Source organism: Microtus ochrogaster, chromosome 1, assembly GCF_000317375.1.
Source record: "Microtus ochrogaster isolate Prairie Vole_2 chromosome 1, MicOch1.0, whole genome shotgun sequence".
NCBI classification, from domain to species: domain Eukaryota; kingdom Metazoa; phylum Chordata; class Mammalia; order Rodentia; family Cricetidae; genus Microtus; species Microtus ochrogaster.
In genome coordinates, this window is record NC_022009.1 from 52,560,721 (window position 1) to 52,576,738 (window position 16,018).

The 16,018-nt window shown below is 42.6% G+C and overlaps 1 protein-coding gene across 1 annotated transcript in view; it reads right to left on the reverse strand.

Annotated features, from left to right (window-relative positions):
* The window catches only part of Dnah11 (dynein axonemal heavy chain 11), a 331,250-nt gene that overhangs the window by 203,886 nt on the left and 111,346 nt on the right, over nt 1-16,018 (reverse strand). Inside the window, exons 31-33 of the mRNA XM_026781665.1 lie at nt 7,390-7,521; nt 3,937-4,097; nt 377-533 (exon numbers count right to left, since the gene is read on the reverse strand). Coding sequence (XP_026637466.1) covers nt 377-533; nt 3,937-4,097; nt 7,390-7,521 — 450 coding nt within the window. The remainder of the gene's footprint in view (nt 1-376; nt 534-3,936; nt 4,098-7,389; nt 7,522-16,018) is intronic.

Genomic DNA, 16,018 nt, shown 5'->3' on the forward strand with positions numbered 1-16,018 from the left:
AGACTCCAGAGCTCTGGGTACCACCATGACATCACATGTGAAAACATTTCCCAGAATCCAGGGCATCTGGGTACCACCATGACATCACATGTGGATACATTCCCATGCCATGAAATTTCGCTTCATGCACAGGATTATTGAAACGATCAAGTAAAATCATTTTAAATCTGTAGTAGGTGTCCTCGTAATACAAATAATTCACATATTTAGATTTGGACTACAGATCTATACTACCATGAGGGTACTATATATAGCAAAACCTGAAAATTTCAGAAATGAGAAGACTTCGCAGCTCCAACCATTTCAGAAAAGGTATATGGCTCTTTCCAAATAGGATTGATGCTCTTAGAACACATTTTATGTTTTAATAACTCACCCTGTAGTCCATTTGCTCTGAACAGTTGAATACATAAACCATCATGCCCAGGGCACGGCCAAGGTCTTTGGTGGTTTCCGTTTTGCCTGTTCCAGCTGGGCCGGCTGGTGCTCCGCTCATGGTCAGATGGAGGGACTGCGTTAAAGTGATGTAACACCTTCGCACAACCAAACACAAATACAGAGCTTGAGCCTCTGCTCTCAGGACACATTGGGAGGAAATGTTTTTCTCTTAAAAAGTAGTTAGGGGCTGGAGAGATGCCTCAGAGGTTAAGATCACTGTTCTTCCAAAGGTCTTGAGTTCAATTCCCAGGAATCACATGGTTGGCTCACAACTATCTATACTATAATCTGGTGCCCTCTTCTGGTGTGCAGGCATACATGCAGGCAGAACACTGTGTACATAATAAATAAATCTTTCTTTAAAAAGTGCTTAAGAAGTCAAGGCCTAGAACACAATGAAAGCAAAACCCACCAGTGAACTTCTGGTTTGTTCATGGCAACCATGTGGCAGCATTCTAGGCTGCTCGCTTCAAACAACTGGAATACGCTATTTTATTTGTTCACTCTCCAGTCCCAAGAGCTCTGCATTCTAATGCAAACACCTTTCTCTTGGATGTAATTGAATCTCTGATACTTCTAGGAGAAGATTCTATTAATATGGCAGACAATGCCTCAAACTGATTATCGTCTGGGTAGGGAGGTCTGGGATAATGATGATGATGAGTTAAATAGGATCACATTAAATTGCAGTGTAACAAATACACTAAGAGCTGAGATAAACAAGTATGCAAATATATGTGCCTACTGCAATGCAGAAGGTGGTGTGATTACACAGCACTATACCGATGGAGCACCATAGTCAATACATTTTAGAATTCCATCTGCAATGCAGAAGGTGTTGTGATTACACAGCACTAGACCGATGGAGCACCATAGTCAATACATTTCAGAATTCCATCAGGAATGTGCTGCACATGCATTTAGATCATGATGCCTATTTGGGTAGGGAGGGACCAGAGGTATGAGACTAAAGTCTCACCCAAAGAACAGAACTTAATATTTGCAAAAGTCCTAACAAATGACAAGGGCCTCAGATTGCTAATGACCTTCACTTGGGTCTCCATGTTGATTTTGTATTAGTGCAGACAGTGATGGTGAGAGAAAGATGCATGCTGGGAGATGAGGGACTAAAATCTAGTTTGTGGGTTATCAGATATCGATCTTAAGTCCTCTGACCTCAGCATCCTAATGCCTCTTATCCACAAAGTGTGTGTTGCTGCAGGGCTTCATGAAGACAGTCAAAGGGAAAAGTCCCCAAGAGTTCAAAGCACCATGCCAATAGAAACAAGCAGAAAATGGTCCACTGCCCTTCCATCAGATGTAGGTTGAAGAGTATCTCACACTGAAGGAGCAGAAAGGCTCTTACACAAGGACCGAGCCCTCTTTATGCACTTGTGTCTGTAATTTCAGGTTTGGGTCAAACATGGCCACCTATATCTGTATTTCCTCTGCCTGCCAATAGGAGGAGTCAAATGTCCAAGCTCCAACCAATGTGATAGGTCCAGAAATGGCGTTTGTAGGACACCTGCTGGAGGTCATTTGCCCTGGGCTTTCTTTCCACTGAGTGAAGCAACCATGGAAGCCGTGTTCAGCTTGTTACCCACCTCATGTGAACACCCAAAAGTTTTGGGTTTCTCCTAAGGACAGCTTAGCCAGCATGCTCACCACCACAGCCATGGCAGCGCCAGTTCGTCAGTGGCAAGCTGGTCAAGCTGGCTCTGACTCTGAGGGTGTGTGGGAGGACACAACGTGCCCCACCTAGTTCCCAAAGGGATGTTCACATCAAATGTCAAATGAGACCAAAGGGGTGCATTTAGAGGACATCGTCAGACAAAGGATAAAAGGGAATTAAACACAACTAGCCCCTCCCCCAGCATTACCTGCACTGCTGTAAGAACAGACTTCCAAATGAACTACATAGAGAGTTTTAATTCAAAATTTACTAAGCAACCAGCTTTTACATATCAGAATAATTTGCAATTTGCCCTCTTTTCTCCTGTACCTTCACCTCTCTTCTCTCTTTCTAGTGGCTTGCATACATTAGCTGTGACTACTTTATGATGAATACTGTACATCAATGAATGAGGGAAGGCACTGGACAGTTTTAGGTAGTGAGAAGCTAAGGAGAATGATTTAGACAGTTCCAGAAGCTGTGTGTGTGTGTGTGTGTGTGTGTGTGTGTGTGTGTGTGTGTGTGTGTAAATGATGAATTCATAACGCTAGTATGTACATGAGCAACCCCAAAGCTAGAGAGAAAATCCCACCAGCCTCTCCAGGGCAGTACTGCCACATAGCCATCTTCTAATTTGTCTCTACTTTGGTGGTAGAAAGTAGTAGGAGCGCTGAAGTAGGACTGTCCCTCCTAAATGCCAACAATTAAGTGTGTTTTTTTCATACCACATAACTTAATGGGAATTGGAACCCTAATAAAAGAATTCACATCCATACAACATCTTTACCTCTACATAATTCCATTTATCTTTTTGAGTGTTAGCAGATAGCAATTGCATTTTTGGCAGTAATCTGTGGGTCCTCTGGTTTTCTTGGACCACTGTGCTGTCTTCTGGCCTTGAACACAGACAGGCTTCTGCCTACTTCAGGACTTCTGTAAGCTTTGTCTCTGACTTTCTACCCTAAAATCTGTATGCAGCTGATTCTGTGTCCACAATTGGGTCTCGGCTCTAACACAGTCTACACAGATATTGATCCCAAGTCAAAAATACTCTGAAACCTGTCTTTGAAGAATTTGAGAGACTGAATTTTCAGATTGGAGAGTCTACACAAATATTTCAAAATCCAAAAATATCCGGAATCGGAAATATTTCTGAACCTAAGCGTTTCAGATGGGGAAGCTTAACCAGCAGGAGACTATTCCCTGCAGACCCTTTCCGCTGTCAGTCTGCTCCGACTGCAGCCTAAAATAAATGCTGTCATTTCTCCTCGCCCTCACCTCCTCACACATCACATTTCCCCGGAACCCGACGAGTGCCACGGCAGATACCGCAGGGACAGCACAGAGCATTCCGCCGGAACCCAACAAGTGGACAGCAGATACCGCGTGGACAGCACAGAGCCCAGCACTTCATAAATACCTGGCAACTCAGCTAACCAGCCTGAAGGCCCTCCCTCTGCTTGTATGAAGAAAAATAAAGTTATTTGAGCTATCCTCACCATGCCCGCCCTTCCACAAAAGATGATGGCAGAGGGAAGTGAGCAGAATGGTCTCAGGAGCAACCAGGCTTCCTTAAACCACACTAATCCATGAATGCTTTCTCCACTTGGTACTGTTTGGCTTCGGCAATTCTGTTTCTCTAACTCAATTTTCTTATTTTGCCTCTGGGATGAACACTCGGTGTCTATTTCCATGCTGTTTTTATCGATAGCTTCCCAATTTGCTCATCAGTTCCTCTCAACCCCCTTCCCGTTCTCACACACAGCTCTCCACACAAAAGGACAGTGGGGTTTGGTTTCCCATCCGTGGGAAGTTGGATTTGTTACCTGTCAGTGAGGGGAGTGATCACCAGTCGAGGACTGTTTCCCAAGTATTCGTAGAAGTACTGGAAGTGTGCGTCACAAATATCAACGGAGCAGTGCTTCTGAGCCTCCTCCCACTGGTGCCGGAGTTGAGACAGCCAGGCAAAAGCATGGGGGCTGGCAACCTATAACCATTGCACAGTCTTAACACGCCGGACCCCAGTGGTTCTGAGGCAGCAAACTGATTAATCTCACCCCTTCTGCTGCCTCACATCCCTAAATCCTCCAGGAGACACTCTCTTGCATGCTGTTGCAGCTCCCAGCCGCATTACTAACTGGGGATATGTGTGCAATGAAAATCTTCACAGTACCAGTGTGCTCAAGCAATGTTTTTCCTTTTATGAGCCACCCAGGGGCTAGTAAGTTTTGTATCTCTATGCACATGTTACTGAAATCCAACGAAAAATTTATTTTCTGTATTAAAATTACACATAATCCATAATTTCTGCACATTGAGACATAAACTATGGTTTTGCCAATGTTCATAGTTCAGAACTTTTTACTTCTTTTTTTAAAAATCAGATTACATGATGATTTTATAGGCTACTCTTTTTCATCTTACCCAATTGTATCTATTTGCTTTCTAGTTTGAAAAAAAAAAATCTGTCTCTTGTAAGGTGTGGGGGACTTGAAGATTCCCTGGAAGTCACTTCAAGTCACCAAAATTCTTGCCTCTTAGCTTTCCAAAGACTGGGCAGGAATCAACACTACATAGACATATATTGTAGGGAATGAAGAAGACCAGAGTCCTTTAGATGAAAACAAGGAATATACTATATGCTTTGATGGTTTAGCGACAAGAATAGTTGCTTTCTAAAGTAAATATATTCTTATAATAATTTATGCTACTGCAAATAAAGCATATGGATATAGGCGAAAGGGCAAGGTCATGTTAGAAGAGTGAGTTCAACAGCTCCTTATCAAAACGAGAACACACAGTAAGCCGTACTTTGCGAGAACACACAGTAAGCGGTACTTTGCGAGAACACACAGTAAGCGGTACTTTGCGAGAACTGATCTGAGATCAATAAAGCTATTCCTACTTACTACTCACCAACTAGATCAAGGACTGCTTATGTTCATGACTTACGTGTTTGTGTGTGTGCGTGTTCATGTGTGTATGTGCATGTGTGGGCCTGTGTGGCCAGAGGTCAACATCAGGTGTTTTCCTCAATAGCTCTCTACGTTGTATTTGAGACAGAACTTCCGGTGAAGCCAGTTCTCAATGCTTTGTCTAGACAGCAGCCAGGACGCTCCGGTCTTCACCTTCCTGGCGCTGGGATTACAAGTGCAGCTACGATCTTGCAGGTCTTGGGTCTGAACGAGGACCCTCTCACTTGCACACTAACTGAGCCAGGTCTTCAGTCCTGGAAAGGCACTTTCTTGTATTTCATGGAGAGAATTAAAATACTCCTGATTTCAATAGAGAAATAGTAGGAAACTAACATACTATGTTTTTTGATACAAGCATACAAACTAGGATGGAATTTTTTTTTTTAAAAAAAAAATAAGCTAAACAGGTTTAATTGCATGCTTTACAATTTTAAATTTTGCCTCAATTTAACTAGGAATTTTTCTTTATCTTTTTTTAAAAAAATCACTTTGTGGTGGTCAAGATACCTCTTTTCTGTTTCTTCTGTTTAGTGTTTGTTTCTCTTTTTTTACTTAAAAAATTGTTTTCACACAGTGTATTTTGATCATGTTCCTTTCCCTCTGGGGTAGTTTGAACACGACTGCCAGACCCGGGAAGCATGTGCTCATGTATTAGAACTTTGGGTCCTAATCGGTGGGACCACTTGAGGGAGGGTTTGGAGGCACAGCTTCGTCGGGGGGGGGGGGGGAGATGTGACACTGGGGTGGGCTTCGAGCTCTGAGCTTTTTGCAGCCCATGCCTGGCTGGCCAGTCTCAATCTCTCTGTCTCCCTTCAGCCTGTGTTCAGGATCGCATCTCACGCCTGCCTGCTTAAGCTCTGCTTCCGCCTCTGAAGCTGTGAGCAAGCCCCTAACTAACTGCTTTCTCTTGAGTTGTCTCGGTCATGGTGTCTCTTCATAGCAGCAGAAAACTAAGACATCCTCCCCAAAGTCCTTCCAACAGCTCCCCCAAGCTCCCTGCTTTATGTTCTTTGCCAACACAAAACCAACTCCATGGTTTTTCGATGGACTTTTTGTTTTCTTTTGTGTTATCAGTCTTTCTTGTTCATTTTGATTTTCATTTGTGTGTTTATGTGAGTTTTATTTTTTTTTTTGTTTTAATGACAGGAAGGCTGTGGAGGTATTGGATAAAGGGTCCTACCAGTAAAGCTGTCTGAATCAGACGAGCAAGTTTCTAACATTAAAAAGTAAAAGTACAACTGGGGGGAATAAAGAATGGAGAAAATTCCTCTCATATCAAATACTGACAGCATCTGAGAGGCACGGAGATTTTTAATAGAGATCGGTGGCAAAAATTATCAAATTAGTTAAAAGATCAAAAAATAGCCTTTTAACAAGGAAAAAAAACATTGTTTAGCCATGAACAACAGGGAATGGCCAAAGCAATCTAGAATCATGACCAACACTGAGTTTTCAGGGTGAAATGGATCAATACTATACAGAGATAAGTTTTTAAAACAAATGTGTGTGTGTGTGTGTTTACTGTATATTTGTGTAGTATATGTGTGAGTGTACATGTGAGCTTTTGTGTGGTATATGTGTTTGTGTGCATATACATTTGTGTGTGTACGTGTGTTTAGTGTTTGTGTGTAGTATAAGTGCATGTGTGTACAGTATATGTGTGTGTTTAGTGTATGTATGTGTGTATGTATATGTATGAGTGTTTGTGTGAGCATCTGTGTATATGTATGTATAATGCATGTGTAGTGTATGTATGTGTGTGTGCATGTGTGTAGGCACATTCATGTCACAGCCCAGGTGTAGAAGCCAGAGGACAGTCTTGACCAGTGGTCCTTCTTTTCCACATTATTTGAGACTCTCATGACCACTGTGTCCAGGACAGCTGGCATGAGAATTTCCCAGGATTCTCTTCTCTTTGCCTCCCCCTACCACAGGAGCACTGGATTACAGCCAAGTGCTACTATTCCCTGCTTTATGTGGAGACTGGGGATCTGAACACAGGTCTTTAAAGACTGAGCCTGCTTCCCAGCCCTACCCCTTGAGATAGTTGGAATGGCATGCAGTGCTATTGCTGTTGACTGTGTCGTTCATGGGAATAGGAGCCAGAAGACACGGCTGTGAATGGCTGTGAAGGTGAAGGCTCTCCCCATGGCCCTTCCGTTTGCACTGTTAGGTAACTTAGTGAACCACTGGGCATCACCAGGGAACTCAGATCTACGGCACCCAAATAACTTCACTGTGACCCAGACAATAAATGCCACCTTCAGGAAACAGCAATAAGTCACTTTCCAGTGGCACACTTGCCTTCTGAGAAATCAGTTTTGCCACCACATCCCTGGCGTGGACATCAATGGTGCAGATGGTCATGATCTTCTGCCGGTCTCCAGGTGAAAGCTCTCCCATAAGAAGTGTGATCAGTGTGTTCAGCTGTGAAATCTAGAAGGATTTGATTGTTTTTAAATATAGAGGAAGCAAAGGTTACACATACAGAGACTAATGGGTCAATATTTGTAAAGAATGTTTTAATTTATAAAACTATCTCAAATTTGTTATCTCAGCTGATTTTCAAAGAACTGTTGAGAGAGACAAAAGTACTACCCCTCATTCAAGGGAAAGAGTCAGGACAGAGGAGACAAAGTCAGTAAGCTGCCTCTAAGGGCTGAAGCAGGCTTTTCTGGCTACATTGCATAATATGCCCTAATGATGATCTAGCCCGAAACTTTCATTCAGAACAATACAATCTAAGGTAAAATAAACTCTTTATAGGTGTAAGAACTAGATAGCAGTTACTTAGAAAAATTTGCCTAACTATTTATATTAAGTTTTGGATATCTATAGTATGATAATGAGAGAATGCTCATAGCTAAGCATTGCACTTTGCCTCGTTCTTTTGATTTATGTTATCAGTCTGGTTTAGGCACATCGGCCTTTTAGATCTCTATTTTCAAAGCCCTGGCCTTTTCTTTTTGAATGGCAAGCAAGGAATGGAATAACATGAGTGACAATGCACTGAGCCATGTGGGACAGAAAGTACATCACTCCAGTCAGCAAGAGGCTTATCCTGCTAAGAAATTATTTCTGTGCACACACATGGACCAAGCAGATGTCATGACAGGCTGCTCAGTCTTCTCTCAGAGATCAGGCCTCAATGTCAGTCTCCTGAGACAGAACACGCAGTTTCTTAGGAAAAGCCATGAATAAAGAACAGTCATTCTCTGGCCCCCTCAACAGCCAGGTCAAGCCAGAGCTCAAGGACAGGGTGCCCCCAATGGAAAACTGCAGTCCTGACTAACCCCTCACTAGCCCGAGCCAATTAAAATATACTAATATGATTTCCACTTGCTTAAGCCAATCATATCTGAAATGACCTAACTTCCTTAGACACTCCCCTCTGTAACGGTTAAAAGAAGCCCCAACCTCCCTTTTGAGGTTGTAGACATCTTGCCTGTGTGTAGGATGGTTGCCCTCAGTGTGCTGGAATAATAATAAAAAGACTCTTTGCTTTTGCATCGGGTCTGGTCTCTTGGTGGTCTTTGGGGGTCCTGACTCTGGGCAGAACAGCTCTCAGACCTGGTGAGTGACTGTTAAACCTGGTTTCCTATGGTAGAGTGGAGAAGTCTATGAAATGACTAAAGCCCTGAGCAGCCCTGAGATTGCTACACAGCTGGACTCTGGGGAAAGTCACATTCTGTAGGAAGAAGGGAGGAGAAAGGCAGAACAATGGTGCCTTTGTCTACACGGCTTACACAAATGAGAAGATGAGTTTCTGAGCACTGACGAAGAGCACCGCCCTGTCATCAGCTCACCGAGTCCTACAATCAGTCCCCCCCCCCATTCTCTACTCACGCTCTGAAGAAGGCAGGCTTGATGATCAGACCATAAGGGCAGTGAACCAGACAATAAGAATTTGCTTACCTATGACATCTATCAATATCCTACCTTACCAACTAGGAGCTTCTGTCACAAGTCTAAACTGCATTACCAGTTCTGGAGCAGGAATTCAAATCTTACAGTATGATATCAGAGAGTGACCTCATACTCTCTGATTCGGTCTGGCTATTCCTGATAAGTCTGAGGAACTGTGGCCATGCAGGAAGTATTCTGAGGACAACTGAAGCCAAACATAAAGTCTGGTTTACTCAGAGAAATAAAAACAAGTGTTGGGCATTGTAGCACAGGCCCATAAACCCAGAGAACCGGGAGGTGTGGAAAATTCCTTTATGCTGTGTGAATATATCAGCATGATTGGTTTAATAAAGAAGCTGATTGGTCAAAAACTGGACAGGTAGAAGTTAGGCAGGACTTGTAGAAAAAATGAGAGCAAAAGGAGGAAGAGGAAGGAAGAGTCTTAGAATCGTGAGGAGACCCAGAGGGAAGGAGATGAACTTGCCATACTTAGAAAAGGTATTAAGTCACTTAGCAGAGTGCAGATAACTAACATGGGTTAATTTAAAATGTAAGAGTTAGCTAGTAACAAGCCTGAGCTATTGGCTGAACATATATAATTAATAATAAGTCTCAGTGTGGTTATTTGGGAACTGGCTGACAAGATACAGAAAAGTTTGCCTACAAGGAGGCTCATATAAGATCCTTATTAGTTCATGGAAAGCCTGGGCTACAGAGTTATTTCACTCTAACCTGAGTAAATGTCTCAAACTAGAAAGAGGCCTGGGGATACAGGGCAGTGGTAGAGTACTTACCTAACATGTACAAGGCCCTATGTTCATTTGTCAATATTACAAAGTAAAAATAACATATGTAAATTAGGCACCAGAATCTGTATCAGCTCTGGTGGCATGCACCTCTATATGCTGAGCTGGCTCGGCAGCCTACATAACTGTCCATGAGCACAGTCTACTGCCTCACCCTGAGATTGAGGGAAGGTTGACAAACACAAATTACATATTGTGTGCACCGCAGTAGCTTGGCATGTATGCTGTGCCATGATTACCACCACTGATGAATTGTTCTTCGCTAGTGGTTTGCAAGATGCCTTGAGATCTCCTCTCTCACAGATATTAAGGGAACCGTCCATGGGATGCAGAAGCACCAACTATAGTTGCCCATGTTGTTTACGAGGTCTTCAGAATGTATTCATTCATAAAATAGATTTTACACTGTGGTCAATAGTTCTGTGTTTTCTTTACTCACTGCCCATGTGTTTGATGTTTTAAGGGTTCTTCATATCCATAAGAGCATATTCATGAGGTCATACCCATGAGGTCATATCTGTGAGGTCATACCCATGAGGTCACATATATTTATTTTCTGAGTTTACTTCATTTCACTGAACATAATACATTTCAGATTCATACTTATTGTTTTAAGTGGCATGATTTTCTTTTTCTAAGGCTGAATAGTATTTTCTTCTGCGTATGTATTTGTGTGTATGTGTGTGATAATTTCATTTATCAAGAAAATAGAGTTATTTTTGTATCTTGGTTCTTGTGAATAAAGCTGCAATGAAGAGTGGAATGCAAGGAATCCATCAGACAATGTTATTTTCTCTGGTGAAATAGCCAAGGAAGTGAAAGATCTGTATGCCAAGAACCATGAAGAACAAGCAAAAGAAAAATTTAAAGACATGTAAATATGTCCCATACTCATGGGTTGGAATAATTCATATTTCCTAAATGCCTAAACAGCTCAAAGTAATTTATAAATTAAATGCAATATGTATCAATACCCAGTTGCACTTTCCAGGAAAAGAAAAAGAAAACTTAAAATGTATAGAAACCATAAGTGACCTTGAATAGCTAAAACAATTTTAAGCAGAAAGGGAGAGAATCTGGAAGCATTATGTCTGACTCAAATTATTATCAAAACTGTAGTAATTAACAGGATGAAACAGGATTGAGGCCAGAGCTGAAATTTCCAATGAGTTTTTAATACAGAAACAAACATACACTTGGAGAGATTAGTGATTTCAACAAATGGTGTAGGGACAATGAATTATTACATTTTATAAAAAGGCAGATGTCATTGCATGTCTGTGTAGCACAAATAATAAAAACCCAGAAACAGAAATTGGGGTTCAATATGAAGATCAGAAAAGCAGCCAGCCATTGGCTCTTACCTCTACCTCAAACCAAAATGGCAATCCTGCCTCCAGGAATCCTCAGAATGAGACTGTGTGTGAGAGCTGTCTCCTCCTGTCTTATATTCCTCTCTAGTGCTGGGATTAAAGGTGTGCACCACCACTGCTTGGCATCTATGGCAAACTAGTGTGGCTGCTGAAATTAAAGGAGTGTGCCACCATTGCCTGGTTTTATGGCTGACTAGTGTGGCTGCTTTGCACTGACCTTCAGGCAAACTTTATTTATTAAAACACAAATAATATACCACTGTGTCTGTGATCTCGATAGATGGGAGGCCATGGCAGAAAGGTCAGCTCAAGGTCATTCTTATAAATACACTGAGTTCAAGGATAATCTGGACTTAGACAAAACCCATTTTTAGAATAAAGCAAGCAAGCAAACAAACAAACAAAAAAAAAAAACCAAAGCAGGCTTTCTCACTTAACACTAATTTCAATGCAGAATAGATTAAAGCTTTCTACATGAACTCTGAGAAATAGACGTACAAGAACAGGTCCCCGATACTCTTGATAATGAGTTTAGGGATTTGAAACCAAAACCACAAGCAACAAAAGAAAAAAAAAGGTGGGACTACATCAAAATAAAAAGTTTCTATCCAGCAAAGGAAGCAATGAAGAAAGTGAAGGCAACACACAGAATGAGAGGAAATATTTGGAAGCCATATATCTGATAAAGGGTTAATAGCTCAATATTGGGATTTCTACAGTGTTGTAATTGGAGCGGTGGGGCTGCATCCCCAGCACCCAGCCGCCCACATGGCTAGCATATGCCCCGAAATAATTACACGGAAACTGTATTCTTTTAAACACTGTCTGGCCCATTAGTTCCAACCTCTTATTGGCTAGCTCTTACATATTGATCTAACCCATTTCTAACAATCTGTGTAGCCCATGAGGTGGCTTACAAGGGAAGATCTTAACCTACAGCTGTCTGGAGTGGGAAAGTCATGGTGACTCTCTGACTCAGCTTCTTTCTCCCAGCATTCTGTTCTGTTTACTCTACCCACCTAAGGGTTGGCCTATCAAATGGGCCTAGACAGTTTCTTTATTAATTAACCAATGAAAGCAACAGATTAGAAAGAAATCACTCCCACATCACTACAGATCAGAAAACAAACCAACAACAGCACCCCTCAAGTATTCTGACCTAAACATGAGTCAAACACCTGCACAGATGGCGTTCAAAGATGATACAAATTCACCAACCTGTAACATGAAAATACATTCATCACGTTCAGTCATCAGGGGAATGTGACTCAGCACAAGACAGTGTGCACACCCTGCAGGGTGTCAAAAGATAAGGACTGCTAACAATAGTCATTCACCTACTTATTATCTTACAACAAACCTTCAATTTCACCAAGAGCAGATGTGGCTATTCTTTTGTGTATGACATTCTCAGAATCCATCACTTCCTAGATGTCAGCTTCCAGAAAAACAAGGACAATGTCTGCTTAGTCAGCTCTTTGTCCCCTGAGCCACTGAGGAGCTGTTGAGCATGACAGCCAAACAGATACAGGACTGGAGCACAGTGCATTATGTACAAATATCTATAGATATTTTTGAAAATTTATACATATTTACATTATAAATATGGTGGTGTATACATGTGTGTACGTAACTAGTATGTGTGTGTCTACATATACGTGTATGTGTGTGTATTTACCTATTATCTACTTCTCCATACATGGTCACGTGTGTGTGCATGTGTGTGTGTGTGTGTGTGTGTGTGTGTGTGTGCGTGCGTGCACATATGTATACTGAATAGGAAAGAGGTATTTAGTATTGGCTATTTCCTCATCTGGGCCAAGATATCCAAATCCCACATAGTCAGATGTTACACCACCAGCAGAATTTGTCTAGACAGTTCATTATTACAATAACAGCACCTTATGCCTCTATATGTAAGTATATTTATAATTTCACGTACTTCTCATGCACGTAAGCCTGCAATCCTCCAGGCAATGTGATCTCTACACTATTGACTCATTTCTCACAGGAGTTCAGTCAAATGTCAGCTGATCAAGGTGATGACTTGCCAACGTTATGTGCATAGGTCATAGGTTGGGTTCTTAGTCTAGAGATTAAGATATTCTCTCAAAAGCAATAAGATTCTGTAACCATAACAACAGCCATAAAATGCCTATTACTTAGGAAGTGGTTCCAGGTAGCAATTACAGAATGGTCAAACTATAATTAATTCCATGTTTATGTGTGGATGACATAGAAAAGAGCCCATGATAGCTTTTCAAACTAACACACACTCTCATAGGATACATGCTTTTTCTAGGAGTGTTGTCTGATTCTTCTCCTCGCTCATGAACAGTTGTCCTAAGAGATTACTTTCATACTGCTCCCGGGCTCTAAGCCCACTATGATAACGGCCAATCTCTGGCACTAGAAAGCAACCTAACTGTAAAAGCAGGCTGTCTGTAAAGCACAGCTCTTCCCGCTCCTCCCTCCTCCTGTCTTACTCTACTCCAGCCACACTGAGTTCCTGTCTTCCCTATTAAGACTGCCTCAGGCCCCAGTTGTGGCTTCCATACCAAAGCTCTCAGGCTGGCCTCCTCCACTATACTATCTTCTACACCTTCCCTGCAAACATCCCATAGAGCCTTTCTTATGTGGCTTAAAAGGATTTTAGTTGATTGTTGGTGCTTTTTTTCCACTCGTTTGACCATGAGCGCTGACAGCCCAAAGCCCACATAGGTCTCCACACCTAGCACAGTGGCCAGGGCAAAGCAGGTGCCCAGTAAGCAAGTGCTATGTTAATGAAGGAAGAAGCCCCCGGGAAAATGAGTGACACAATGCGGACCAGACATCCCATTCCACTCGCTCAGTTCAGAGGACACATGGAGTTACTACTCCAAGCTTACATGCCAATGAGAAATGCAGGTAAATAATTGGGATACGCATAAAGGACTCTCACAGCATACAGAAGCAGGACCTGGCCAAATACAGGGCCGGGAAAGGCATCTTGAAGGAAAGAACATTTTGCTAAACTGAAAGAATGAGGAGTTATGCTGTAGTGAAGTTAGAGGTGACCTCCCTGAAAGACCGTGTCCAAGCCACAGGAAGGAGCTGTAGAAAAGCCTGGAGTGGAGCAGGACTTTGAAGTCCAGAATTGCAGAAGAGAAGAGAGGTACATAGCATGTTGTGGGAGAAAGGGGGGCTCACAAAGGCAAGGCACAGTCCACATTTAGGCTGATGGGCTGCAACGGGTGCTATGTGATGGGGTGAGTAGCATATTATGTATGGTTTTTTCAAAAATCTCTTCTCCTGTCCAGGGAAGAGAGAATTGTAAGGAAACAGTGCAGGAAAAAATTCCATAGTGTCACCATCACTCAGCAGAGAGGAAAAGTATCTTGCATTAAGGCATTATCACTACAACAAAGACAGACGTCAGAGCATTGAAGGGACCTGGCAGATGATGGGACCCTAAGTGAAGGACCTCATTGTGGATGCTCTAGCTAGGGAGCAACAGTGGGAATCTCAGTGGTTATTCCCATTATGCTTCCTACTGGACTTCAGGAAACCTGGACTGAGACCAAAATGGCCAGCAATACTATGAAGTGAACAGTAGCCTCAGAAGTGGTGAGAGTAGCCAGGGGTGGGGGCTATGGTCAAAAGAAAAAGGGGCCTGGGACATGGCCACACAGAACAGAAACACCTAAGGGGAAGGATGAAGAGAGACTGGAAAGCATAGAACAGTTTGAGCTTTCCAACTGAAGGTGAAATTCATAGCATAAAAAATACGAGGGAATGTGAGGAGGTAGCATTTTGCAATACCCAGATAATAATAACACGCTCAGTCCTGTGGGAGAAACATGGTAGAAAGGCTGTTGGTGGGAGGGTGGGGTGGTTCACGCTGCGCATGCACACAGCTAGGATACCCAGGAAAACACATAGTGCCTACCCTGAACAGGGACTTTTCTCATTCCCGAAGTTAGCTATGAAAACAGCTCCCATAGTGCTTGCAATGTGTCGGCAATCATAAGTGACCCAGAGCTTATTTACAAGGTGTGTAGGCTATATGAAAATCCTGCCCCAGTGTGTGGAGTCCTGGAACCAATGCCCCAAGGACACAGAGGGATGACTGCCCAAACATGATGTTAACAAGGTAGCTGCAGAGCAGGTTACAGACCTGGGGCAGGACATGGAAGGAGACAGCACACTCAGCAACAACTTCTAATTGTTCTTGATTTTATGTAGTGAGAGAGACAGGGGTCTGCACAACAGCCAGAAGGAATGATTCAGGGTGAGAACTGCAGACAGCACAGTGGGAAAGGCGATGGGGCCGGGCCAGCAAGGAAGATCTCTGTCCTAATGGAGAACGGTATGGAGCAGGGAACAGGAACCCACTATGCTCTGATACCATCAGCTGATTCGCCGAGCACCTACTATGCGACAGTCAGCGTGTGTATGTGGACACTGTGTGCATCCTAGTTTAGCTACTACTGCTCTCCTCCAACTTTATGGGTGAGATCATGAGGTAACTTACTCACTCAAGCAAACCCAGCCACAATTCTATTCAATATTTCCCCAACACTTTACAATTATAGACTTACCCCAGTTCATAGCAATGGGATCTTGGCATGTAAACACTCCAATAACATGTGAGATGGGGGAGATAGAATCCCTCATCCAACAACTCTCTATTTTACACAAAGAAACACTTCCTAAGACAGGACATGAGTCCAGGTCACCACTGATCTCTATAAAATAAACACTTCTAAGGGAGGCTAGAGTTCTCACAGAGGACCACGGCACTAGCAGGAGGCTAGAGTTCTCACAGAGGACCACAGCACTAGCAGGATGCTAGAGTTCTCACAGAGG